Below are 26,565 nucleotides of genomic sequence, written 5' to 3' on the forward strand. Positions count from 1 at the left end.
CTCTAATAATCCCATATCCCAATCGCGATCCTTCGTGTTGCGCCATGAATGAGCAATGGGGCTACATTTTAAGTATATCGCTAAATCAGTTTTGTGTTATACTGAATAAAATTGTATTTCTGTTTATTTTGGCGTTTCATTTTCCAACATTTACAATTTAATAATAATAATACAAAGAGGCTATAAGAGACTAAGACTGTGCAGATGAAGTAAGTGATGGCCACGCAGGCTGAGGCCGAGCAGCAGCACGCCGACAGGTCCGGACTGCGCTCATATCTGCTTCCCCATCATTTCCATACCATCCACCAGTGACGTCATTTCAGCTCGCGGAGGCGTGAGCAATCGAGCCCAGATCCCCGGCAAGGGAAGAGCAATGTTTTCATGCCTGCTGACGATCTGCGGTAGTCACTCTGCCATGGCGCCCGTAATGACGCTGACTGAGGAGGGGACATCATAGCATCGTCTGTAAATTCGCTCTGGTGAAAAGTACCCTGTGCGTTTTACTACTCTGGTTTCAGTTGAATCAAATCAACCTCTGAACCGGCCATGACCGTGGAGCAGAATGTCCTCCAGCAGCATTCTCAGAAGGTAAGCTGACAGAAGCTAACTCGGTGGCTAGCTAACTTTAGCCTAACTGTTTCGTATATAGTTTTATGGCTCCAAGCATTTGTAGCGATGGCTATCAGTCCGCATGGTTGTTTGGGTTATCCTTGGCTTGTTGTATTATCGGGGTTACGGGACGTTTGTTTGCAGCCTAAATAGTATTTTGTAACATACAAGCAAATTGGCCAAAGCTAGGCCTGACGTTATCCTAGTTCAAACTGTTATCCAATATTTTGCTAACTGTTAGCCAATTTTAGCTAACGATACCAAGCAAAGTTAAGTTAGACCATTGCGTTGTTTGTCGAGTTGCGTAACAGTAACAGTAGTTGCCAATCTATACGTATTTGTATGGACGGTAACGTTACATCGCTTAGTGGCGTTAGCATGCTTGGTGAACTGTCATCTAAGGGCGACAGTGAAAGACATAACATTTCTGTCGACAACGTTGTTGTTTTGACTAAGTAAATATTTCATTCGCCCTGGACGCGTTACTGGGGATGGAGTATTTTGGCAGCACACAACAACAACGCCCGGCCCGGAGTGTATATCCGTGTTTGTGTGGTCAAATGGTTCCTAGGTTACTCATCACATATCTGATAGCTTTGTTTACAAAGTGTGGCCAGCGGCGGGGCAGAAACATAACCGAGCCTCGGTGCGTAGCGGGGAAGGAGTAGCCTGGGAGTTAGCCAAGCATGTAAAGGTTCATAACACAGATTTACATTTACTCATTACTCTTAGCTTACCAGCCTGCATTAACGCTCTGTCCCATCACCAAGGCTGTTGGTTAGTTTTACTCTGTGACCGCCATGCACAGCATTGCTACGGTTAGTTATGTAATCACTTGACTGACGTTGGGGAAACGTGGGTAAGCTGTTTACGCTATTAGACGTTTTTGAAAAATAAACCATACTTGTTTTACAGGACCAAACACTGTTTATTGTCTGGGGGTCTGCAGCATAGCCCTGTAGCGTAACTCAAGCTAGCAATATGAGGCGAATATCTGATGTTCTGATGGTAGTTAAAGTGTGGAGCACGGGCCAAAATGAATTCTTGGGCTTCCATCGATGACTCAAACTTATAAGTAGCAGTGTAACACAAACCCTATTATGCAGCCTGACCTTTTCCATCGCTGAAATGAAGCCATGATTATAGGGACAGTGTCAGCAGATATGCTGAAAACTGGTCTACATTTTCAGCAATTTTGTTTCAAAAGATAAAATCTGATTTTTGTGTCATCGCACAAATCAGTTCGATCTATAATGTCAATTGAAGAGTGAGGATGTGGGATGTAGTTGTAATTGTTTCAGTTGTATTTCATCTTTTAGAGTTTTTTATAACTGCAGGGTGTGTGTTGGAGTTCATGCAATGAACAGTGAAGTTGATAGTGCAATGAGGTGATATTGGAGGACCTGTAATTCTACCAGAGCAAATAATTTTTGTTTCAACTCTTCACATACACATTCAAAACAAAAATGGGAACCTGAGCATAGCTTCACTGAGAATACCCCCATCTGTGACCTGCTTCACAGCCTCAGTTATTCGCTGTGCCAGTCTTCTGTGGTGTCTTTCACAAGCTGCCCCTTAATAGCTGATGACCAGTGTGAAAAACAGCCTGATCAGACATATGACATGGAGATGAGAAATGTGTGTGTGTGTGTGTGTGTGTGTGTGTGTGAGTGAGAGCGTGAGTAAATGGTTACGGTCATGGTCACGTGCTCTTGTGGTCCTGGCCTAGATCTGTCACAGGTGTAACGTCCCTTGCACTTCACTGAGCCTTCCATCCTCTGTGCCAGCAAACTTGCATTCATCAGTCTCTGACTGTAACCAAAATTCATTTTCATTTTTATGTATGCTCGTCTCTAGTGTTTGAACTAAGTGGCAAGAGGATGCATTATAATGCTTTTATTGATTTAGTAAAAGAGTTTTCCACACTGCAATGACTGTACCAACTACTGTCAACCTTTTATATGTTGTAATTGGGGTCTTTGGGAATCGCTTATTTTCATCGGAGATAATGTCATAAATATTTTTCATACATGTGTCAAGAACTTAAAAAAATGTTAATCACACTCTATAGATACATATCCTGACGGTTTATCTCCTGCTTTTATTTCAGATGTCTTGTTTCTTTTAAATTAGCAGTGATTGACAAGTTTCAACACTAATACTGTGGATTCGGTTTGGCGACTCAGAGTAGTACTTCCTATATAAAGTGGATAAACACCAGTCGTATAAAGAGTTGTGTAAATTGTAGATCAATAAGTTTATATGCTGTTATTTGGAGAAGAGCACAAAGCGTCTTTTCTCTCTCTCCACCAACTTAGTGAAATCCCCTTTCCCTGTGCGGTTGAAGAAAGCAGTTTACTTTTGAAGAGAAGAGCATCAGTTTGGTGGTGGCTGGCCTGAAGGCACATCTCAAACCAAATACCATAACTAGAACATTGGATTTTTTTGGTTTGAAACAGCCTGGAAATATTTTGGATAAAGCAAGAACACAATTAAACAACAAATGAAGTTAAAAAGTTTATTTCATAGATCAAATACGTTTTAGACATTCTAATGTTTTATAACATTAGTTTACCTTAAGTAAGCTCATAGATTCTAACTTTGCACTGGGTTTTGCTCACTTTTTTTTTTACATAATTGCATTAATGTCATAATTTATGTGTAGCAGCTGTGACTACTTGCTTTCTCTGCTCAGTCAGCCAGTTGGAATTTCAGTGGTTGAATACAGGGTACAATTTCCAAATCACTACACTGTTATTTTGCAACACTGACGGCAAGTGATGTGTTGGACCCACTGCAGAACTGGTAGAGGTAATGAAGGGGATTCATTCGGAATTTTTTATGAAGCTGACAGAATATCAAGTTAAACCTGCGTAACTTTTTGTAACCTTACCCATAACTTTTTTCACATGATGGATTGAAATCATTGGATATCTGCATCTTAAGCTATTAGAAAACCAAGCTAAGAAATCAACCCCTCGAGCAAACCCACCCAATCTCCTGAGAAACACAGATTTTAACTTGTAGCCATTTTATTAAGTGTTTTTACAAGTTTTAATTATCTGGTCCATTTGTGTTAAAGACGAGCACACCCCTGCAGATCGGATCCTGCATATTCTCCTGAATAATCCCTACAGAAGGAATTCCAACCTAAAAATTAAACAGTATAGTTTTGTTGACAATGACGAATTGGAAATACATGGAAAAGTTTATTTGACAAAATTCTAAACAGTTTCCACCATGTTCACATTTAGTGTTACAATTCTTGGATTAATTTTTTTTTTTACCTGTCTATATAACTATTGGCTTCCAGTGATTTGGTTGAATTACTAAATCTCATATCATACAGGTTCAGATTTGTTACTCTTCTATTTTTCGATCATGTGCAGGAAAAATGCACACTGCATGAGAGTAGAGCTCAACACTTGAGTTGGATGAAAGCCTACGTTATTTGTTTGGTGCTGCGGCTGCTTTATGACATGCCATGACTCAAGGCATGAGGGCTTTTCACTGCCTTTTTTGTAGTAGCTGAAGCACAACTCTGTGCGTAACAGCGTAAAGCATTACCTCAGTTATGTTATGCAATAATTCTGTGGTCCATCTAAGAATTTAACCCACAGCAATGAACCCTACAGCAGTGAAGAGCCATGTGATGTGACACTGTCTGTTGCCTGCTGCACCTGTGAAAGCTACTTTGCTCTCTGTGTTTCTCTCCCTCAAGACTTCAGACTTCTGCTTTGGATGCTGACACTAAGTGCACTCCCTCTTTATTTATAGTGCATTTATTCTAGCTGTGTGTTGCAAGTTAAGTGTGTGTGGTTGAAACTGTGCAGTCCGGCTGGGTTTGACATCATTTGCTCATCACATGTCAGTGGAATCATTAATGACGAAAATTGAAGTCACTGGTTAATAATGTATCTCTTCCTCAAGTCAAATATGTAATATCCAAGGTTCTTTTTTGGCATTAGAATTGTTTTGCGATCAATTATTATTTTTAATCTAGTGAATACAGATTAAAATATTGGAATATTTTCTCTTTGAGCTTTTTCCCCTGGATTGTGTTAAGCCAAATTCAATGAAATGATGGTTCCACAGAATGTGTAGTGTTAAACACTACATCTATAGAATATTAAATTTTGTCATGTTCAACTGTTTAACTTTTTATAGAATTTTTATTGAAAAAGAATGTGTGAATTGACACGATAAATGTTGGTGTATTAAATCTAGATACAATTAGCTCATTTGCACTCAGACTGCAGCAAATGCATATTTTCATTGTCAGTTGATGTATATTTAATATAGCAAAAGCTGTGCACTTAAATAATTAATTAATCAGTTAACTGAATAAGTTTTGTGCCCTGAAGTGTCTATATTTAAATCTCTTTTGAGAAGCTGAACCCCTGTATCATTGGTTAATAGCACTGTAATTATTCACTATCAGTCTGAGTTGGATAAAAATAAATTAATTACAATGAATTAAATATTAAGCCTTCCCCGGGAGATGTATACAGAAACAGTAACCTTACTCCATCTTTCCTAAGATGATCTGATTGTCACTATTGGTTAGGGCCAAAAGAGTTAATTTGTTGTTAATTTGTACTATATTCATCTTTAAAAATTTTTGCACAGCATTTTTTGTTATTGTTGGTAATTATAAATCTGATTCTGTAAACTATTCACACTTTCTCTTCCATCCAGTTCTGTCATAATCATCTTATATTCTTCTCTATTCTCTTGTGTTTTGTAGCATCAGCAAACACTACTAAACCAGCTGAGGGAGATCACGGGCACCACAGACATTCAACTACTTCAGCAGGCTCTGCAGGTATATGATGAAATACCTGCGTTAAAGATTCTAATGTCAGAGTTTGCAATTTTGTGTATGTTGTGTAAATTCCTTTCATACCACACTAACATCAGCCTGAACAAACACATTGATCCCGCAGGTGAGCAATGGAGACCTGGCTGAGGCTGTAGCTTTCCTGACAGAGAAAAATGCTAAGGTGCCACAGCAAGATGAGACTACCTACTACCAGACATCTCAGGTGGCCAGTGACAGATATATCAGCGTGGGCAGCCAGGCAGACACAAGTAAGCACCTTGCTTAAAAATTTGGCACACTTCTGGAGACGTCACAGGGACTATTTAAGGGGAAAAACCCCACAGGTTGAGTTTAAACTTTCATAACAGGGAGGTAAGTCCAAACAAAATGTATGCATGAACCTAAAAATGTTCTACAACCATTTTAGAGCTGTCATTCTTTTATATTGTATAAATCGTTTGTGCAAAACATCATTAGCAACATATGCAGCAGTTAATCTAAAGTGGAATTTGAAAAAGTGCTTGTTATACTTCATCTTCCTAATCGTGTGTGCGTACACTTGCAGATGTCATTGACCTGACTGGGGATGATAAAGATGACCTACAGAGAGCTATTGCCCTCAGCCTGGAAGAGTCCAGTCGGGCATTTAGAGAGACGGGTATCACTGATGAGGAACAGGCCATCAGCCGGTGGGTTCTATGGGACTCAACATCTGACCAAACATTTGAAAACCGGCATGAGCACTTGATGTGGCTCAGTTGATACAGCACCCACCATTAAGGCTCCTGTTACTGCATGTCCATCCCCTCTCTGACTGACTTTGATTTTCTTGTCTTTCACTACTACATACTGCAAGTCAAAAATAACTTTGGGAAACAAACAAGCCTTGGATAAACATCCAAATTCACCGCCTACACAGTCTTCATCTTTTCCCATGGTGTGATGGCAGTCTGTTACATACAATTGTTTTGTGCAATACTGAGTTCATGGTCTTTATTGAAACAAAACAAAACAAAGTCAAATCAAATCATAGCCACATAATTGTCGGCTTCGACCATAAATAATGTCTGTCAAACCATTGATAAGTAAGTTTATGTGTAATGTTCTTGAAAGGCAGCAGCTTTGAAACAGGGTTAAAGAGGTTTGACGTTACCTGAACAATGACACTTTCAGTAATGGTGTAATGTTGGAAGTAACTACCTCAACCCCTTTTCCCCTTTCATTCGAAACCCAAGGCATGCTAACCATCACTTATCTTGAATAAAGTCTGATTAATTTGACATTGGCAGAAACATTCACCATGAATGTGAATATATCCAGTATATTATGGCCTGAATGTCATTAAAGACACTCAATCCAGCACTTGAATTAAATCCCAGTTTGAATTTACTTGTGGATTGTGTAAGTAAGTGGCTATGTTAACTACATTATTTATATATACAATGTATCAGTGGCCCGGTTTTGTTTTGGTTTTTGTCTGTTTTTTTTTATTTATTAATTTTTTTTGCACATTAAGCAAATTAAATGTTAATGTGATGGCTTCTTGTGTCATTGCAGAGTTTTGGAGGCCAGTATAGCAGAGAACAAAGCGAGTCTGAAGCGTACCCACACAGAAGTATGGAGTGATTCGCCCAACCCGCATGACAGGAAGAGGATAGATAACTGTCCTGTGGGGCTGAAAAATGTTGGCAATACCTGCTGGTTCAGTGCTGTTATACAGGTGGGCAACACAGACGCACTCTTTGGCAGCCCAAGACCTGGTGAAAAAAAATCAAATTCAAATCTGCTTGTTTGTTAGGGTGATGATAGGCCTTTTCTAGGAGTTCTCTGCTCTCACACACACTTTCTTCAGTAATGGGAAACTGACGAGAAACAGCAACTAATCATTGCATGTAATTGTTATGATGCCAAAAACAGTGCTTTTATGTACTGCAGCCATAAGCCCTAAGTAGTAATGGATAAGAGAATAATTTAATGTTGAAAAATACTGGAAATGCTATCATAAAGTCTGCTAAAGCCAGCGGTAAAATGTGACCTGAGCTGAAATATGCCAGATGAACACTGGATACACCATCACATGGTGTCTGGCTCCTGTGTGCAATGTAACCCCCACCTTGAGAAGAAGGCACTGCTTGAAATTGACCCTGCAGCACTTACAAGAAGAGGAGTAAACAACTTTCTCTTGTTCCAACAAGATATCTAAATGTTGATAGTTTTTATGCTCTCCATGACATACAAAACAGAAATTTTACATCATAATCCTAAGGTAAAAGCACAGAGCAAAATTACTAATGCTATTGCTGTTTAAGAGTTTAGCATTTTGTGGAATTTCTGTTGTGTGTAACAAAATCCCACCACACTGAGTCAGTAATTAAATATAATTTTTCTTGTTATGTAAAAACATTCTTTAAAGCATGACTTTGCTCATATTCTTACTTTCCTAACCTGACACGCCAGATGGTCTGTTCCACAGAGCCATCTGTGAAGAATCTGTCTGGTAAATGGCCGATGCTGTCAAAAATACTTGGCAGGTGATCGGATGACCCATCCGTCTATTATAAGACATAGGATAGCTGCAACTTGACAGCAAACCAGTCTGTGGTGCTTTCAATGCTAGTTTTCACTTTTTTTTTCTTTTTTTTTGATTCATAAAAGTTTCTTTTATGCACAGTTGCTTCTCTGTAGTCGCTCTCCCTCATAAGATGCTGGTTAGTCCAAAACCCGGGAGCAGTGCAAGATTGACTCTCATGAGTGAGATAGCCAGCTGCCTCACAAAGTTATTACACTGCCACATCACCTTTGGTTGTTTTCAATAGTTTCCTAGCATGATGTTCTTTCTACACATCTTCACAAATGATGAGAAAATAGACCAAGAATGGAATTTGTAATGTACCCATCACCTCTTGGTTTAAAAAAAATAAACAAACAAACAGAAACAACAAGCAGAATTTTGCTTGTACAATTTGTGAAGTGTACCACGTGTTGTGAATAATTACAATACAACACAATATAAAGTTAGTGCAGTGTAGAGTGAGCCAAGCCATACTAAATAAAGACACAAAGTTTTCCTGTGCCATATTTGTATTGATGATTGTTCTTCACTATAGAATGTGTTGTTTATGTTTGCTGAAGCTGTCTGGTCATTCTTTGGTATTAATTTGTCCATATCTCCTTTGACCTCAAGTCTCTGTTCAACCTGCTGGAGTTCCAGAGACTGGTGCTCAACTACTCTCCTCCAGCCAGAGTCCATGACCTGCCTCGCAACCAGAAGGTGAGCCCCCAAACTGTCCTCACAGCTTCTCAGTAGAGAAAAATGAAGAAGCAACAACCAAGTCAGTTGAGTCACCTGTGTGACCCTACACTGTCAGTATCATAGCTGCCCCTCTATAGTCTATCGTATGTAGCAGTGCTTTAGCTTTGAGGGCAAACTGATGGGAAGTGTCTGATGAAACGTTTTCATTTTACCACTAGGACAGACATGAACATGCAGAGGCAACTTTTTTGTTGAGACGGGAGTTTCTAAAATTTGAGGTGCTTAACTTTGTTAAATCACTCACCACTAGATTGGTTTGTATGTTTTATGTGTGTCTATAATTTCCTTACAGGGTGCTCACTATAGGGTTAGCAGCCTGCAACTAATCTGGTCTAAGCCTCTGATGTGGAAGTGTGCTTTGGGGGCAGTCATCTCTTCATTGAAGTTCCCTCTGTCCTAATCACTGACCTTTTTAATTTAGCAGTACAAGTCTGCAAGAGCTTAAATTCTAATCTTATGTTAGTATGCGAGGCGAAGTCATGTTAGCTAAACATCTGTCATAATGCCATTGTGGTGACACTGTAACGGGAAGATAAAGACAATAGAAAAACAAACCGTGTTTCACACAATATTAATAATAGCACAATTAAGTCTATGGCCTCTAAAGTCACACCCAGTTTCTATACCTTCCACTAAACTCAGGAGGCAATGGAAGGTGTCTACATAAATCACTCATAACCAGAGAAGGACTGGTACTTTTTGTCTTGTGGCTTTTAAAGCAAATTGTTTGCTCCAGGCAGTTTGAGAAACACAATATTTTAATATCCACAGTTGGTCCGTTGACCACGCTTTGACAAAGGCTGTGTTAGGTACGCAGTTGCATCATAGGGAGGTGTGAGAGCTGGTGATAAGGCTGCTAGTCTAGTGCCTCTAAAGTATGATAGTGTTCTCAGATCATTAATTTATTATTTAATCATGAAATAATTTAAGCCTTTAATAAGAAAGAGAGAACTAAACCAAGAGAAGATAAAAGATGACTATTGACACATTGTTAGATGTTCATCTTTATTTACTCTTATGAGATTCTTTCTCATCCATATTATTAATTCTTGCCAGAAACAGTGCTTGGTTTTAGTCTTAGCCTTAGTCACTCAAATGATGATTTCAGTGTAGACGCTTTCCAGCAAGTCTTTACCGTAACTACATAAATTTTGTTACTAATGGAGCATTACCTTCATCACCTAACACACAAGAGATCATGTCACAGTTGTAAATGTTAGACTGCTACGAAAACACAGAGTGGAATACTACCAGAGAATAGTTTTTTTTTTTTTTTGTTCACTAAATAGTTGATTGTGTTACTGTGACCAGGAGCACAGGAACCTTCCCTTCATGCAGGAGCTTAGGAACTTGTTCTCCCTTATGGTGGGGTCTAAGAGGAAATATGTTGATCCGTCGCGAGCTGTGGAAATCCTTAAAGACGCCTTCAAGTCCACTGAGTCTCAGCAGGTAAGCCATATTGTAATTACTTGTTGCACTAAACAATTTCTAGTTGCTTTACTTATCTTTACTTATCAATTAAAGAGTCATGAGGCAATTTCAGTTGAAATGTTGGATGCAAACTGTTTATTATTGTATCTTCCGTAATATCTCAATGTGCAAAAAAAACAAAACAATAATAATAAATAAATAATGTAGTGCTAACAACAAGAATGTTCTGACATCTTTACCTTAATCAAAATACTGCTAAATTGTGCGGTTTGCAAAAGGCACATGGCCTTAATACTATTTCAATTATTGTGCAAACCTACTCTGGAGTGTAAAAACAGTGCTAGAAAATCTGCCCTTTTCATTGTTTGCACCTTCGAAAAATATTTGATGTGCTTATCCGCTTTGGTACCTCAACCTTTCAGCCACAGGCTTGACTCTTCAATTTCATTGTCATCCTGCTGGCTCAGCTCTCCTGAACATCACACCCATAACCCCTCTTACCTGTTTTGATTAATCCTCCAACCCACATCATTCTCTCTGAACGTTGAAAAAAAATGATATTGACTGGAAATCTGCCTTTTTGTGCATTCATCCTGTAATGTGGCACCCATATGTCAAATGTATGAAGTTGTGCTTCTTCTACTTGCATAATCATTTGCGCTAAGCTGGGTTCTGTGCTGAGGTTAGCTGAGGCCGCTCTTGTAGGCTCTATACTCATCAGTCATGTCATTCCCCTGAGTGTCAGTCAGGCTGAATAGACATTGACCTGAATTACTGGGTGGCATGGATGACTATGTGAGAGTGGCCTGAGGGGATTCCGATTCCCTTCGAAGTTCAGCAAACTGTGAACTCCACCACTAACAGCAGTCATCTCATATCAAGAGCTCAGTGAATATCAGTAGTTGATAGACATGGCATTGATTTCACTGATTGGGCTTTCTTGCTTGTAGGTGCAGTTAAATCCTGCGGTTTGACTCTTTGACCTCTATGTCCCAAGGGCAATTCTACAATCGGTTATGTTCTGTGTGTTTGTTTTGTTCAACAGCAGGATGTGAGTGAGTTCACCCATAAGCTGCTTGACTGGTTGGAGGATGCCTTCCAGATGAAGGCTGAAGAAGACAGGTAACTACTGAGCTATCCAGAGGTCACTGTGGACAGAATGCATATTTTTAAGTATTGGACTGAAACAGAGACATCTCAATTAAAAAAAGGCAAATGCTTGTAATTTTTAACACCATAATCTTTTGGTTTGCAGGGAGGGTGAGAAGCCAAAGAACCCCATGGTAGAGCTTTTCTATGGTCGCTTCCTTGCTGTGGGTGTCCTGGAAGGTGAGAAATAGTGTTAAATTAAGCACAACAAAGGCAGAATGTGAGTCATGGATGGAGAATCACAGAGAGATTAAACATAAGCTGGTCTGATTACAGCAGCTAGAAAGCAAGCAAGTTCTTGCCCCTAGTAATGAAAGTGACCTTGTCTTAATGAGATGTGGTCCATGTTAAAGAAGAGAGCGGTTGCATTGATCACAGAAGACCTTGACGGCTGATTGACATTGTGCTTATTATGCATGACAATACTGGCCCAGAGCCACCAAAAGCTGAGCCAGTGGCCTCAGTGGGTTTTAGCTGCTCATAAAATGACCTTAATGCCTCATCTGCATGTCCGCTAGCAATCCCCCCCCCCTTCCCCTTTTGTGAAAAGGGGGTCCTCTCATCAGTAGTTACTGCAGGGAGCTCTCTTTGCTGTCATTTAAGCAGTTGTGATTGTGTGACAGCTGAACAAGTGAAAATCACCTTGGGTGTAAATGAATGTGAAATGAATGTCTTTGCATACGATAAGAATCACAGTAGAGTCTGAAAGTCTGAGCTTTCTGCTATGCAGAGAGAGTGGTTATAACACAGCTTTAAAGAGGTTATTTCAACTACTAAACCTTGGCTTGTTCTTAAATGCTCTTTCACTTTGCTCTGCAGTTGTGACCGTCAGAACTCATCTATTCATCTCTGTAATACTTGTAATTCGACAGGTAAAAAATTCGAAAACACTGAGATGTTTGGGCAGTATCCCCTGCAGGTGAACGGCTTCAAAGATCTCCATGAGTGTCTGGAGGCAGCAATGATCGAGGGTGAGATTGAGTCCTTGCACTCAGCAGAGAACTCTGCCAGGTCTGGACAAGAGGTCAGTGACGACAGTTGTTTCCCATAAAATTATAAAACTTAATGTGTATATATATGTAAATGTAAAATAATGTTGATAGACATTTTGAGAAGTGGCATGGCATAAATTATTGGGCTTTTTTTTTTTCATCCCTTGATGAAATTAAATTGGTATCAGAATTTATTACATTTCTGGGGATTGGTAGAGAGTTTCGCAACTTCCTGCAAAAATGACTGATACTACTCACTGGACGTTTCCATTGCATTTCCATTTATTTGTGTAAGTGCATGAGCAATATGATACTGATTGTAGTTCACCTAACAGCCTATAGTGTTATTTTTACCAAGAGTTTTCTGAATGATTAATATGTTAATTGCTAATAGCATGATGGCAAGTCAATTTAATTGTTGCTTAATATCAAATCAGAAAGGCCTAAGTGACCATGTTTTATCAACACCCAAGACAAGACAATCAGGTTAAATAATGTGGGATTAGGTGTTAGGTCCTATTCAAAGGATTGACCTCCTTGCCTTCATGTGACACCTGGGCTATTCTGGGTTTGACCTCTGGTTTGTTGTAGCCTTGCCTACAGTATCCCAAAGCAGCTGTGAGTAGCTAATTACCAGGCAGGTCCACAGATGGATATGGCATTCAGCCCTCTGGGAAAGCACCAGCTATTAGCACAAGGAAGGGAGGTAGCAGGAGTGATGGTCATATAGGTTTACAGGGCTTCCCCCAGGAAAGTGAAGAGGGAAATTAATGTTTCTACACACCAATCAGACAAGCCATTCTAATCTAATGGTGCAGCCAAAGCAAAATTCTATCTATTCAGTTCATGTGGATCTACAGAATTGTAAATTGACCCAACTTCTTCGCTTAGAGTTGACTCTGACTGAATGTTTACCTTAAAATAGTATCTAGCCAATTTTGTAAGAAGGGGCTGACCTCTCATTCAAATGGCCTTAATGCTGCACAGCAAAACAATAAAAGCAGCACAGTGAGAGTGATGCTGTCCGGTTGATTCGGTATAAGTATAAGATGTCAGAAGTTAATGACAGCAAAATGTCTTAGAGCCTTGTTGGCTGCTACCCAAGCCAGATCCTGCAAGTTGCATTTAGGTTACATTACTACTACAATTCTACCCATGCCATTTTGATTCCTACAGCTTTTAGCCAAACTATACTGAAGTGAAGTAAACTTACCCTCTCAATTTTTGTTTCATTGCGCAGTACATTTGTTGTAAAAATCTTCTTCAAAAAGATTTCTTGTAAACCGTAATTTGTCATAACACATGCTGTGCGGGTTAAATGTTTGTGACTCAATTATAAAACAATATATCTTTGCCATACTCCATATTCTATCATGTTAAGAGATTTAATATCGAGGTCCAATTTTCTTTCAGCACTGGTTCACAGAACTTCCTCCTGTGTTGACCTTTGAGCTGTCAAGATTTGAATTCAACCAAGCACTAGGGCGCCCTGAGAAGATCCACAATAAGCTTGAGTTCCCCTCAATGCTCTACATGGACAGGTGATAGAAATACAGATTCTGGGCTTTTTCATTGGATGTATTAGTCTCTTCAAGATTTAAGTCTTAAGTGTGATTATTGTATTGTTAGATACATGGACAGAAACAGGGAAATAACAAGGATCAAGAGGGAGGAGATCAGGAGGCTGAAGGAGCATCTGACAGTGCTCCAGCAGCGATTGGAGAGGTACTGCTTGTCCAATATTACCTGTTTATTTTACAGTCAACATCAGCCATAGAGAATTATTCAATCTCCCTTGACTCTCTTTATTCCTTCATCTTATTTCTGCTCCCGCTTAGGTATCTGAGTTATGGCTCGGGCCCCAAGAGGTTTCCTCTGGCAGATGTCCTCCAGTATGCTATGGAGTTTGCCTCCAGTAAGCCAGTATGTACCTCTCCAGTGGAGGACATAGACTCATCTGCACCACCTGGTGGTACCACAGGACAACAGCTGCCCCCACCAAGGCAAGCATCATCTCAGAAAGCCTGAAGTGTGATTTCACTGTGTACTATTTGGCCATATTTTCCTATTTTTTGGATTTTAAATGCATGAACAGAGAGTTGGATAAAGATCTCATACAGAAATGCTATCATATTCTTTCACCAAACTTTTTAATTTTAAAGCGACTTTAAATAACATTTATTAAAGTAATTAGCTGAGAAAAATGTCTCGAAAACCTGCCTTAAACTTGAAAGCTATTTGTGAATACATGCACGATTTAGAGATTTGAGCATTAACCTAATGCTCCCTGGGTACTTCATTCAACTTGAACACAGTCAATTGAAATTCCTCCAGTGTGAGCTTAATGAAGATGGAATGTTTTAGTATGAGGAATGATGCAGAAGCATCATTCTTAGCAACACAGTCAGAGACTGACATTTTAAGTAGTCAACCCAATATGTTTCTTTGGGGAGGGGATGATTCATTCATTCATTCATTCATCCATTCATCCATCCATCTTCTACCACTTATCCGTTAGCTACGATCCTCAACCTACATTCACCAGTTAACATAAACATGATGTCTCTGGATGGTGGGAGGAAACTGGAGTACCCGGACGAAACCCACGCAAGCATGGGGAGAACATGCAAACTCTGCAGAGGCTCCAGGCGTGGGAACTGAACCTGCAACACTGGGGCAACAGCATTAACCACTATGCAGTCATGCTGGCCCTCAGGGAGAGGATGATTACCTGGCAGCAGCATTATAAACCCACGTACAGTGCATGTTCTCTGTACATGTTTGATATTATTTTTAAAAAGGGGGTTTAAGCAGTTGAACGTAATTGAAATGTTTACCATAACTTAAACTGAAGAGCCACACTGTATAATACCTAGAAATTTCAGAAGTGCTGAGATGCTGTTAGCAGCCACACTGCTCCCTGCTCACCAATGTCAAGCATTTCTGAGGTCATTTCTGCTCAGATCTCCTACCATGATGACGATTCAGACTCTATTGTTAAGTTGGATCATCCTCCTATTGATGTTTGTGTTTTGTCACCCTGCAGCACAGCTGATCAGGACACATTGCCTCCCCAAGAGAGCTCATGCCCTGCTTCAGGTCCCACTGCAGCACCTGCTGCAGCTCAGCAACAGAGGGTACCCATTCATAAACCCTTTACTCAGTCCCGGCTTCCCCCTGACCTCCCCATGCACCCTGCCCCACGACACATCACCGAAGAAGAACTGAGGGTGCTTGAGGGCTGCTTGCATCGTTGGAGGAGTGAAGTAGAAAATGACACCCGTGGTAGGTGTTGTTGTTCCTCCAGCATAATGTGCTTGTACATCATTTTCTACACTATACTGTGTAAGTGGACACTATATGGTGGATTGATAATACATTTATACAATTTCCTTCCCATCAGATCTGCAGGGCAGTATAACCAGAATCCACAGAACTATTGAACTAATGTACTCTGACAAGTCTATGATGCAGGTAAGCAGCATTTTTCTGAGATCAGTTTCATTTGCTTAATAAAAAGCCACATCAAGTACTCCATTTGTAAATCAGCTATTTAAATCTTCTTTTCCTTATTCCAGGTACCATACCGGCTTCATGCAGTGCTGGTCCATGAAGGGCAGGCGAATGCTGGCCATTACTGGGCTTACATCTATGATCCACACCAGCGTTGCTGGATGAAATACAATGATATCTCAGTCACAAAGTCATCATGGGAGGAGCTAGTCAGAGACTCATTCGGAGGCTACCGCAATGCCAGTGCCTACTGTCTCATGTATATCAACGACAAGAAGCCCTTTCTCATAGAAGGTGCGTATGGACAAAAAATTAGTCAGTCATGGAAAGGACTAGGTTGCTTATCGTCCTATTAAACCCTGGTTCTCACACTGTGACAAAAAGTATGGGACTTCTTTTAACAGTCATGTCTCAGTCTCAGCTGAAAAAGCAGACATGACCATTTTCAATTCAGTGTGAGTTTCACTTTCAAATGCCCACCTCAGACTTCCGTTCATAGATCCTCATACGTATGGTAGAAAACAATACATTGTCATCACGAAGCTTCTCTGGCAGTTATCACATTTTAATATTTTGTTTTATGTAAAACGTTTTCCACTGATTAAATCTTGGCATTCCAAGTTATCAACTAATTCAGTCAACTTTTTAATAAAAATAGACTACCATAATATAAATGGTTAAGGAAGCGGAATTGAAGGGTTATCCCACAGCTTACTCTGTGGCTTCATGGCAACTTATATACATAGTTTGTCCAAAATCTCAGCATGGGCTGAAATTCAGAAAGTCAAAATGTACATGTTTTTCATCCAATGAATGCTCACATTTTGTCCCAATTTATGATTTCCGGTTTCATATCAGAAACTTTGTGAGCGTGCAGATAGCTAAAACAATTAAAAACTTGGCCACAAAGATGAACTGATTCTACTTTTTGTGGTCGAAGGTCAAAGTCACTGTGACATTTTTGGCCATATTTCAAAACATGGACACTACTTTTGACTCAATTTGACACAAAGCAGTTTTGATTGTTAATGTTCCACCACTGAACAGAGAAAATTTCAAAGCCCATGTTTAATGAGCGTAAATGTTTTGTGGAGAGAATATATTATATCACAGTCTCTCTCTCCGCTGACTTTGCAGAGGAGTTTGATAAGGAAACAGGACAGATACTCAGTGGCATGGACAAACTGCCCCCAGACTTGAAGCAGTATGTGAAAGAGGACAATGAGCTGTTCGACAAGGAGATTGAAGAGTGGGACACCCTGCAGACCCGCAAGGCCCAGCAGGAAAAGCTGGCACTAACCGCAGCAGCTGCAACTGCAGCTGCATCAGCGGAATCCAGCACCTCCACTTCTTCTTCTTCTCCTCAGCCCATGAGTATTGAATGCAGCCCTCCAGACAACACAGGTCAGGATCATGACCATCTGAATTTATAGTAGAATACTTAATTGAAAATCAATACTTGGTTGTAAGATTAATACAAAAAAAAACTTGATCCTTTGAGAGTTTGAATAGATAAAGAAATGACATTTAGATATTGGCATGCAGCTTTATAGAGTATATAACTGTGAAGGATCTGACTCAGTATTTAGCCCTCAACACTTAAATGTATGGCTGTTAGTTGTTGTCAAAACTCACTATGATATCTGAATGAATTAAGTCAATGGGTTGTGCTGAAATGTTGGCGTGTTGTTATTACATAAATTAGATTTTAATCAAGACACTTAAAAATACAAGTTTTCTTGACGTTGAAAAATAGTAAATGCTAATGATTTCTGCAGTCACTCTGCAAAATTGTTTTAAAATGCTTTGGTGGATCAGCTGAAATGTAAAGAGGCATGCATCTCTCTGTTTCTTTAATGGTGCTGTCACCCCCCTGCAGTACCCCAGCAGGACCCAGAGTACATGGAACAACCATCACCCACGAATGACTCCAAACATCTGCAGGAGGACACGGAAAGAGCCATCTCAAGGGCGGCTGCAGAACAAGAGGATAGAAGCCCTGAGGCATTGTTAAATGCTGTATGTAAAATACACAAACACACAGTATGCCTCTCACACCATGTAGTCATCACCCATCTTGTCCATCGGCCTGTTCATATTAATCAATAAACACAGTTTTTTTTTATTTTATTTTATTTATTTATTTATTTATTTTGGTTTGTTGTGTTTTGTTTTGTTTTTTTTTTTATCATATTTTACTTCATCTACTTCCATCTTTTTCTGTTAAATAAGTTAACTGAAGGAACACCAGTAGGACTAAATGTTTGCTCAAGATCCAGTTGTATTTGTTGAATGAGCTAGGGGGGGTTTGTCATAAAAGGGTTAGTAATAAGTTAGTGTCATCACAAGCACACTTTCGAGCTGCAATAATTAATATTTAATTAAACTATTTTCACAGATAGGTGTAGCAGTGATGTGATCATCACAGACACAGAATACTCTGTATTCCCTGCAGCATTATTGAGCTAAATGAATGGTAATGGTATCTTCTTCACTCTGTGTTTGTTTTTGTTTTGTTTCTTTTCCTTCTTTCTTTTCTTGCACTCCCGGTGGCAAGTCTGACTACAACAGAGCACTTTGTGTTCGAGAGAGGGCGAGAAGGATGGGTGGAGTGAATGAATGCCATAAGCTACAGTGAAGCAGCAGTGGAAAACATTTTAGCTACGGTTCTGTTACTTTGAAAAATGTGGAAAGATTTTTGAAATTCATTCTCATGGACAAATATGACAAGGGTGCGTGGATGGCATGAATGGGTACAGGGAGGAGTGATTAGGGATTTTGGGAGTGAATGGATTGACCGATTGTGTAACACTGCTGTGGTAACAAGAATAAACACAAGACACAATAACACAAGAATAAATATGAACCTACCTTTCAATTAATTTTTAATGCTAATTCAAGTTAAAACCACATTTCAAGAATTGCTCCCCCTGAGTCTGATCAAGGATGAAGTGTTGTTGAAATATCAAAGCCAGCAGAATGAGTCAGTCTTTAGCAGAGTGTTCAGAAAATAAATGAGTTAAATTGACTAGTACTTCACTAATATTTCATTGTTATTCCCCTTAATATTTCATGTTCCTTGCCTTTCTACCACTTGTCTTTCTTTCCCTCTCATCTGTCCGATTGTCTCTTCAGTCTGTTACCTTTCCCACTCCCCCTCAGCCTGAGGTCCAGCTGAGCACCCCCCCCACCCCTCTTCCTGACCTGGCCATGGAGGATGAATCTCCTGGCCAGCGCACGGTTGAGGTGGCCATTCCTAATGTGGGGACATTTGTCATTGGATCAGAAGAGGGGGGTTATGATGATGAGGTAGCTCAAGTCCAGATAAATATTCTCTCTTACTGCTGACGACTTTGCTTATTTGATACATGGATTGAGCATCCTTGCCCATTCACTTGGCTCTAAATTAGATTTTTCACACCTGAGAAATTTGGACACTTGATGCAGACAGATTTCTGGATTGGCTTGAAGCTGGAAACGCCATGCAATATGACCAAGCACTTTTTTGGCCTTTCTGTGTTACCCTTGTGTGAAAAGTCTCTGCTTGAGTCGGTTTGCATTTTGGCACAAAGGCAGGTTGACCTTTTGCAGAAATGTATGAGTCACTGTTAACTGCAAAACCATGACCAACGTCTAATAGTGTGACGTGAATAAGCTGTCGTTTGACCTCCACTTGACTACTTTTACCTGGTTCAAAATAAAATGCATCTATTACAATATGTGCAGAATTTGTACATCTATTAGAGTCATAGTATAATTTTCTTTTAAATTGGCCTCATATCTGCAGAAGTAGTGGATCAGTGTGCTCTGCGTGGAGAGTTGTTGTTGGTAAATATTCCAGCCTGTTGCCTCACTTCCCTGCACTCTATCACACAGCTGTCATATGGCTGCCCTGGTGTTCTCACATTATCCTTTAGAGGATCGTGCATCATGCCATTGAACCAACTAGCTTTGTCTCTCACAGTCGTGTCACTCTAACCAATGCATGGGTTGCTGAGTGATGTTTGGCATGCCCTGAATGTGGTATGCTTTATTATAGTGCCCGGGAGCACGTAACATAAGAGATTGACCTTGCTTGGTTCATCCCAAGGACCTATTGTTTTGTTTAACATGGTTCCTGCTTCCTGGGCAGGCAATGATGACCCCCAACATGCAGGGTATAATAATGGCCATTGGCAAATCCAGCAGCGTATATGAAAAGAATGGGCCTGAGGCGGCCTTTTTTAAGGTACTCTCTATCTCTCCTTTACCGTTCCTCATTCCACCTCCACATCTTTTAACCTTGTGTTTGATGTCTCTTTTGTACATAGCAGTATTGCAGTATTCAGCAGCTGTAATGCAGTTATATCAAGATATAACTAGAAAGTTTTCTGTGTAGTCCCGTGCTGCACAGTTGTACAGCTGTGTAAACAGGCGGATGCCTCTTTAGCAATAGAGAGTAAATAGGAAAAGAAGACAGTTCTTTTGGGCCATTTTCAGCAGGTGCAAGATCCAAAAAACATCTAACAGTAACTCACATTGTAATGTATTGAAGAAGCTCATTCTGAGCAATAATCTTTAACTGCAGTTTTCAAGTGCAGAGAGACTTGAGGTCAAAAGAGAACAAGTGGACAGGATATTTGATCTTCAATATTCATCTGGAGACACACTCTGAATTCTAATTGACACTACAGTGCTGCTGTTGTAGTAGTTTATTATAAGTTAACAGAGCTGTCCAAATAGTTTTAAGTCCTGATATTTATTTATGTAGGTTAAGTCAGAGTCTATTGGAGCAGATTTTAAGTGTGTCTAAGCTCTTTAAGTACAGGTGAAGTACGAGCTCAATTTTATGTCCAAGAGTTAACAAATACAAGGGCAATATTCATTATCTAAGATAGAAATTCACTGCAGATTACCCTGAAGATCTACCCTCAAGAGCAGCCGAATAAGCTCCATTCATTCCCTGTCCCCTCAACCTCAGTTGATTTTAACTATGATTTGCAATAACTTTGTCTCTCTGCTCAGGCCATAAAGTTGGAGTATGCTCGTCTTTTGAGATTTGCCCAAGAAGACACAACACCTGAAAATGACTACCGACTTCAGCACATCATCGTTTACTTCATTCAAAACCAGGCACCCAAGAAGATACTGGAGAGGACTCTGCTCACACAGTTTGCAGACAGGAACCTGGCCTTTGATGAGAGGTAATTTAGATGTCACACAATCATACTCTCTGCGTATTTCCAGCCTTATCTCTATTGGTGTTATACGTCTACATTTACAGTACTATAATCAACTAAGATATTTGTGTAAAATCAACTTCTCAGTGTGACCAGCAGAGGGTAGCAGAGCACCTTAATGCTGACATTACAGCTTGTCCAGAAACCTTCATGGCTCACTGTCAGCACAATCTCTCAAGTGGACAATGCTTTCAAACTACAAGTCCTGTCTGAAAAACAGATTTTAAAATGCTCATGTCTAGTAATTGTCTTTGTAATACTACTGGCAAATAATATTCCCTTGCTAGTAAGATTGTGATGCTCATCTCATTTGGATGCATAATGCTCCTTACTACCTCTTAAAACTTTTCAGCTACGCTTGTTGGCCTCAATCCATATTCATGAGTGAAGAATTGATTTCTCCCTTCTCCTCTATTTTCAGCAAGATAATTAGATTTATGTGTGCATGTGGCCTCAATAGGAGCCTCCGGAGGAGTGTTTCACTTCTCCTCTCAGCACTAAAGAGTGATTCATTAGGCCATGTTAAGGCCTAGGGGCAGGGTGGACCGTTTCATCTCCTGGAGTATCTCACAATGACTCACCATCTTATTGCTAATGCCGGATCATTTTCTTGCCTTCCCACCTCCTCCCATAGATGTAAGAGCATTATGAATGTGGCACGTGCCAAACTGGACCTAATTAAGCCTGAGGAGGTCAACATGGATGAATATGAGGTCAGTAGTGGTGTTTATTTATCTGAAATGGAAGATTGCCTTCAAAGGAGCCTTGTATATTGTCTTTTAAGGTCCTGCTGTAATATAGTTTATATTCTATTATGCTAGCATTTATATCATTGAACTTCGTAGAGCTTGCCTTTATTAATTTGTCTTTTTCTTAATCAGATATGGCATCAGGACTACAGGAATTTCCGAGAGACAACCATCTACATGGTGACTGGCTTGGAGCTCTTTCAGAAAACAAGGTGTGTTGACACCTTACCTGAATAACATTTACTCTGTGCCCAACTCAGAGCTTTAACTTCTACAGGTTCACTGCTGCACACAACATTCACTTTCAGTTCACTACTCATCTGTATCAGCCAGTAAATATCCAGTTGTCTCCTGCAGAGGGCAGCAGTTAACTGCCTGTGCAACCTGAACCTTCATAGCTTTTCACTGGGTTCATCAAGTTTACTTCTTCTGTTAAATGGTTTACTCTCTAAGTTCTTAGGGCAACTTTGACATTCAAGTCAGGCTGTTTTGTCTGAATGTAACCTCTGTTCATGAACATCCCTTTCATTCCAGTTACGTGGAAGCTCTGATGTATCTGATTTACTCGTATCAGTACAACAAGGAGCTTCTGTCCAAAGGACTGTATAGAGGACATGATGAGGAACTTCTTGGTCATTATCGTCGAGAGTGTTTGCTGGTGAGTCCATTCATGCTCGTTCAGCACAGTGATTTATTTCCAATGGCTTGTCAGATATCTGTTGAAATGATTGATATGTTTTTTCCTTTATGTCATGTGTCTTGAATAATACAAAGTGAATACAAAGTGGGTCTGTTTTGGAGCGGAAGCTTTTGTGTCTAGTAGTCCTTCCCTGTGCTCCCCGTCTCTTCTTTGTCACTCCCTTTCCTCTGTATCAAACTTCCTTTGTTGAAGTGACTCAGCAAAACTAACATGGCCAGACACCCCCCCCCCCCAATCCTGAGCTGTGGTAGTATAATCAAATTACTTTAGTTGAGATATTACTTTGGCTTGCTTGCGGCCCACAAAAAATTCCACTGAAGATTTTTCATCTGATACTGACAGATGAAAATCCTTTCAGCCTTGTGAAGTGAGCCCCTTTTCATTTCACTCCCACCAAACTCCAGGCTTTGCTCCGGTATTATTGGTTAGGGTTGAAGGTATTTTGGTCTGATCAGCCTCACACTGGTCTTCAGCAGCCCTCTCACTGCTGCACTCAGTAACCTTACACCAGCATTGTGCTCATAATGTAATCACTGGAGTGGGAATAGGAAGCAGGAGGGCCCGTGAGTGTAAACACATTACCATGAGACACAAGCATGTCCTCAGCTAACCTCAAACCTCAGCGCTGCACAGCCTGATTGGTCATCTTAGATCTCTGGCCAGAACCTCTGGCTCTGTCCACTCAGTTGTTTACCTTCAGCTCTTGTTTTAATTGAAAACACTGCTAACATTGACACAGTTAATGTACTTGGATGTTTTGCAAATCCAACCTCACAGTTCCCCTTTCCAAACTGGCTCGCAAAAAACAAGTCATTTCCTCAGAGAGAGGAGGTCGGGGAGTTTGTCTGTGACAGAGAGGTGGTTCTGGCCAAGACCAGGAAGAAAAGCTTGTATCCACATGCATGCAAGATCGTCAGGATCCACTTAAGTTTCAGTGGCTGTAGGACACTGTCACATTAATGATCCCTATTAACTTACTGTTAGTACTTAAGCTGTCACATATTTATCAGACCAAATGGAAAAGTTGACTCGGAGGAACAAAACAAGAACAGTAAAATAAATGACATTGTGACCGTTAACCAGAATCATGTCAAAACCATTCCATAAGATAGCACAAACATATAAAACAAAGTATTCCTGTTTAAAAGTGGTGAGTGCAGCATGACTTCAAAGTGACTTTCAAATGAGACGTGCCTCCCTGTGAGGTTGATGTGAGCCAAATATGCAGCATGAGGTGAAAGGGACGGGTACATGGAGGTGTTCTCAACCCAACAGGAACTTAGTTACTCTTTTTTTGGTTCACAATTTAGCCCACTTATTAATGCAGGCAGGATTTGGTATAGCAGCAGTTGCAATGACACACGACTCGTGTAGCAGATTAAGATGATTTAAAAGTCTTACGGGCTGATTGGGACATTTTTCTTCAAACCACTCTCCTCCTCAAACTGCTAGCAGTTAATTGGGCTTAATTCCAATACTGCAAATGAACAAATATAGGCTAAAAATCAGAGCTCATGTTGGAGCTCAATGCTGACAGACTGTTTCCATGGCAGCAATGTACATTTCATGTTTAGGTTCCCCAAAGCCAGTAATGTCTTTATAAAATGCCTGAAATTGAGTTCTTTTACAAAAGATTTTCCTTTCTTTACAAAAGAAATTTTACACGCAATTCACACAATTCAACTTTTGCCCATTCAAGACTAATCATTTTATCCTTTCCCATAGAAATTAAACGAGCAAGCAGCAACCATGTTTGAGTCAGGAGAAGAACCAGAGGTTACCACAGGCCTAGGCATCATGAATGAGCTGGTGGTGCCTTGCATCCCTCTGTTGCTGGTCCACGACACTGAGAAGGACCTCCTAGCAGTGGAGGACATGAGGAACCGCTGGTGCTCGTACCTGGGCCAAGAGATGGAATGTGAGTCCCTGAGGGAGCAGGAACAGACTTGGCCTGTTAGATATTTCTGGAGAGTTTATGTCTTAGGTTACTAGTACATTCCTAAGCACCTCTGGCAAAGATCATGATAATCAGGCCACAGCTCAGTTCACACATGTGAAGCTTAACAGGTCGTGCAGCATTACCACTCTTCCTTGGAAACCAGACATTTTAAAGGTTGTGAATAATAACATTTTCAGAAAACAGACATTCTGACCACATGACCTTGAGAAATGTAGGTTTTCATCGTTCACTGATATTTTCTAAACAAAGCAATTAATTGACTAATCAGAGAAAAAGTCTGCAGTTTAATCGAAAGTGAGGTCAGCCGTGCGACAGACTGCACTGAGACATGTTCAGATAAATTACTCGAATAAAATAGCATCATGGAGGATCCAACTTTTCTCAGTACACTCCAGTATCAGTCCACAGAGAGTTTCTGGCCTTTGTTCAGGAAAAGTAGAGATGTGAATTCATTGGAGTCTTACAATCTGTCTCTGTTGTGGAACAAGTTTTCAAACAGCATGCGGTATCGCATTGAAAATATTTATCCCTTCCTTTCTGTGTTAAGACATCTGATTTTCACAATATTGTGTTGTAAGGTCCACGCAGTTAATCATTTACTATCTCCCTGTCTGTCTGTCTGACCTTCTGCTGGCAGCCAACCTCCAGGAAAAGCTAACCGACTTCCTGCCCAAGTTACTGGACTGCTCGACGGAGATCAAAAGCTTCCACGACCCTCCCAAGCTGCCCTTGTACTCCACGCTGGAGCTGTGTGAACGATTCAGCCGTATCATGGCCGCCCTCGGCAGGGTTCCCACAGCGGGGAGATGAGCTAAGAGGGACGCCCAGACACCTTCCCCTCTTCACAGGCCCGACCCTGGGCAGAATCCATGGACCTCTCTTAACCCATGCCTTCCTTATAAATCCAGGGGTCACTCGCTTGTAGCTGTTATTTCTCTGTTACTCTTTTGCTGCTATAGGTTTTATCATTCTAAATATCATTTCACTTTTATTTTAAGCAAAACACAATGGAGGAAGGAGGAGGAGAGGATTGACTGATGGGAGGGAATTAAGAAATGTGAGAGGAGAAGTTGATTTGGAAAAAAACAGTGGCAATCCTGCAGTGTCACACACATTCTGCTTCAGCTTTGCAAAAAAGAAAGAATTTGACATTTTTTTCATAGTTTATTATTGTTGTTGTTGCCGCCGTTTGGTTCAAGCTTCTCCAACCATCCTCACAGCCCTTTCTAAGGCACCCTTCTCTGCTTGAAAAGGATCACCCTGCTGCTCTGCCTCCAGTTTGGTACAGTATTACCATGTTTTGTTTTATTTTTCTAAGGAAGTAAGGAAGAGCGCCTTCAGATTTATCAGCAGCTCAGAGTATCTCAAATGGGTCAAGTATCTTTGTGGACTGCGCCAGGATGAGATGTTTTAAGTGCTGTGGTAGACGGCCACAGACTTCCTGTGGCTTGTTAATAAATTGAGAGAATAAAATTTTATTTATGGCCCTTTTAGGCCAAATTAACCAATGCTTGCCTGATGTTGATTTTTACTTCTCTTGCACCATAATAACTGAGCTTTATATTATTATAAACATTGCACTTCAATGTTCAAAGTGTAAATTTGTTTAAGATATTACCAATGTAAGCAGTTATCCTGCTGAGATCCTTCAGGTTGTGTTCATTCAAATAAGGCTAGTAGGAAACACTTTTGCGGGTCTTTTCAAAAACATTGCCACCAGCATTGGCCAGAACATGAGATGACATTGGCATCCAAATTAAGTATAGGACAGTATGAAGATAACGGTGATGTGTTTTGAATCGTAATCTGTAGCTCTGGGGAGGTTTTTTCATCCTGCACAGCTTTCTTCATTCCCTTGGACTCCAGCACAAACAGAGTTATTGTTGGTGGTCAAAAGTCAAAGATCACTGTGTCTACACTACAGTGATTCCGAGTCCAGACAGACATGGATATAAATGGCCAACTTGATGCTGATTATGCAGGTTTTTTATTTTTATTTTATGATCTTATATAATCATCAAAACCCCCTGTTCAGCTGTGGAACTCTGTAACAGAGTACTTTGATACTTCCTGCATGTTTCTGTTTATGAACCAGTACAACAACTGAG

General features: G+C 40.3%; 1 protein-coding gene across 7 annotated transcripts; it reads left to right on the top strand.

The window, feature by feature from the left end:
- Window positions 1-369: 369 nt before the first annotated feature.
- Window positions 370-25,965, top strand: usp25 (ubiquitin specific peptidase 25). Of its 7 annotated transcripts, none has more exons than XM_029518985.1 (26): window positions 370-588; window positions 5,357-5,434; window positions 5,556-5,700; window positions 5,997-6,120; window positions 6,989-7,151; window positions 8,616-8,702; window positions 10,056-10,193; window positions 11,221-11,297; window positions 11,431-11,504; window positions 12,197-12,348; window positions 13,730-13,857; window positions 13,946-14,041; window positions 14,155-14,319; window positions 15,363-15,601; window positions 15,720-15,790; window positions 15,895-16,123; window positions 16,967-17,233; window positions 17,709-17,848; window positions 18,965-19,138; window positions 19,962-20,057; window positions 20,834-21,012; window positions 21,683-21,761; window positions 21,930-22,009; window positions 22,332-22,455; window positions 24,223-24,415; window positions 25,095-25,965. In XM_029518985.1, the coding sequence occupies exons 1-26, from the start codon at window positions 547-549 to the stop codon at window positions 25,265-25,267; spliced, it is 3,513 nt and encodes a 1,170-aa protein (XP_029374845.1). In that variant the 5' UTR covers window positions 370-546; the 3' UTR covers window positions 25,268-25,965. The 7 variants fall into 7 exon arrangements, with proteins under 7 accessions (XP_029374845.1, XP_029374846.1, XP_029374847.1 ...); XM_029518986.1 differs by having other exon boundaries at window positions 11,224-11,297; XM_029518987.1 differs by having other exon boundaries at window positions 16,967-17,157; window positions 17,717-17,848; window positions 18,998-19,138; window positions 25,095-25,267.
- The last annotated feature ends 600 nt before the right edge of the window (window positions 25,966-26,565 follow it).

The sequence above is a fragment of the Echeneis naucrates genome, chromosome 14, assembly GCF_900963305.1.
Source record: "Echeneis naucrates chromosome 14, fEcheNa1.1, whole genome shotgun sequence".
Taxonomy (NCBI): Eukaryota; Metazoa; Chordata; class Actinopteri; order Carangiformes; family Echeneidae; genus Echeneis; species Echeneis naucrates.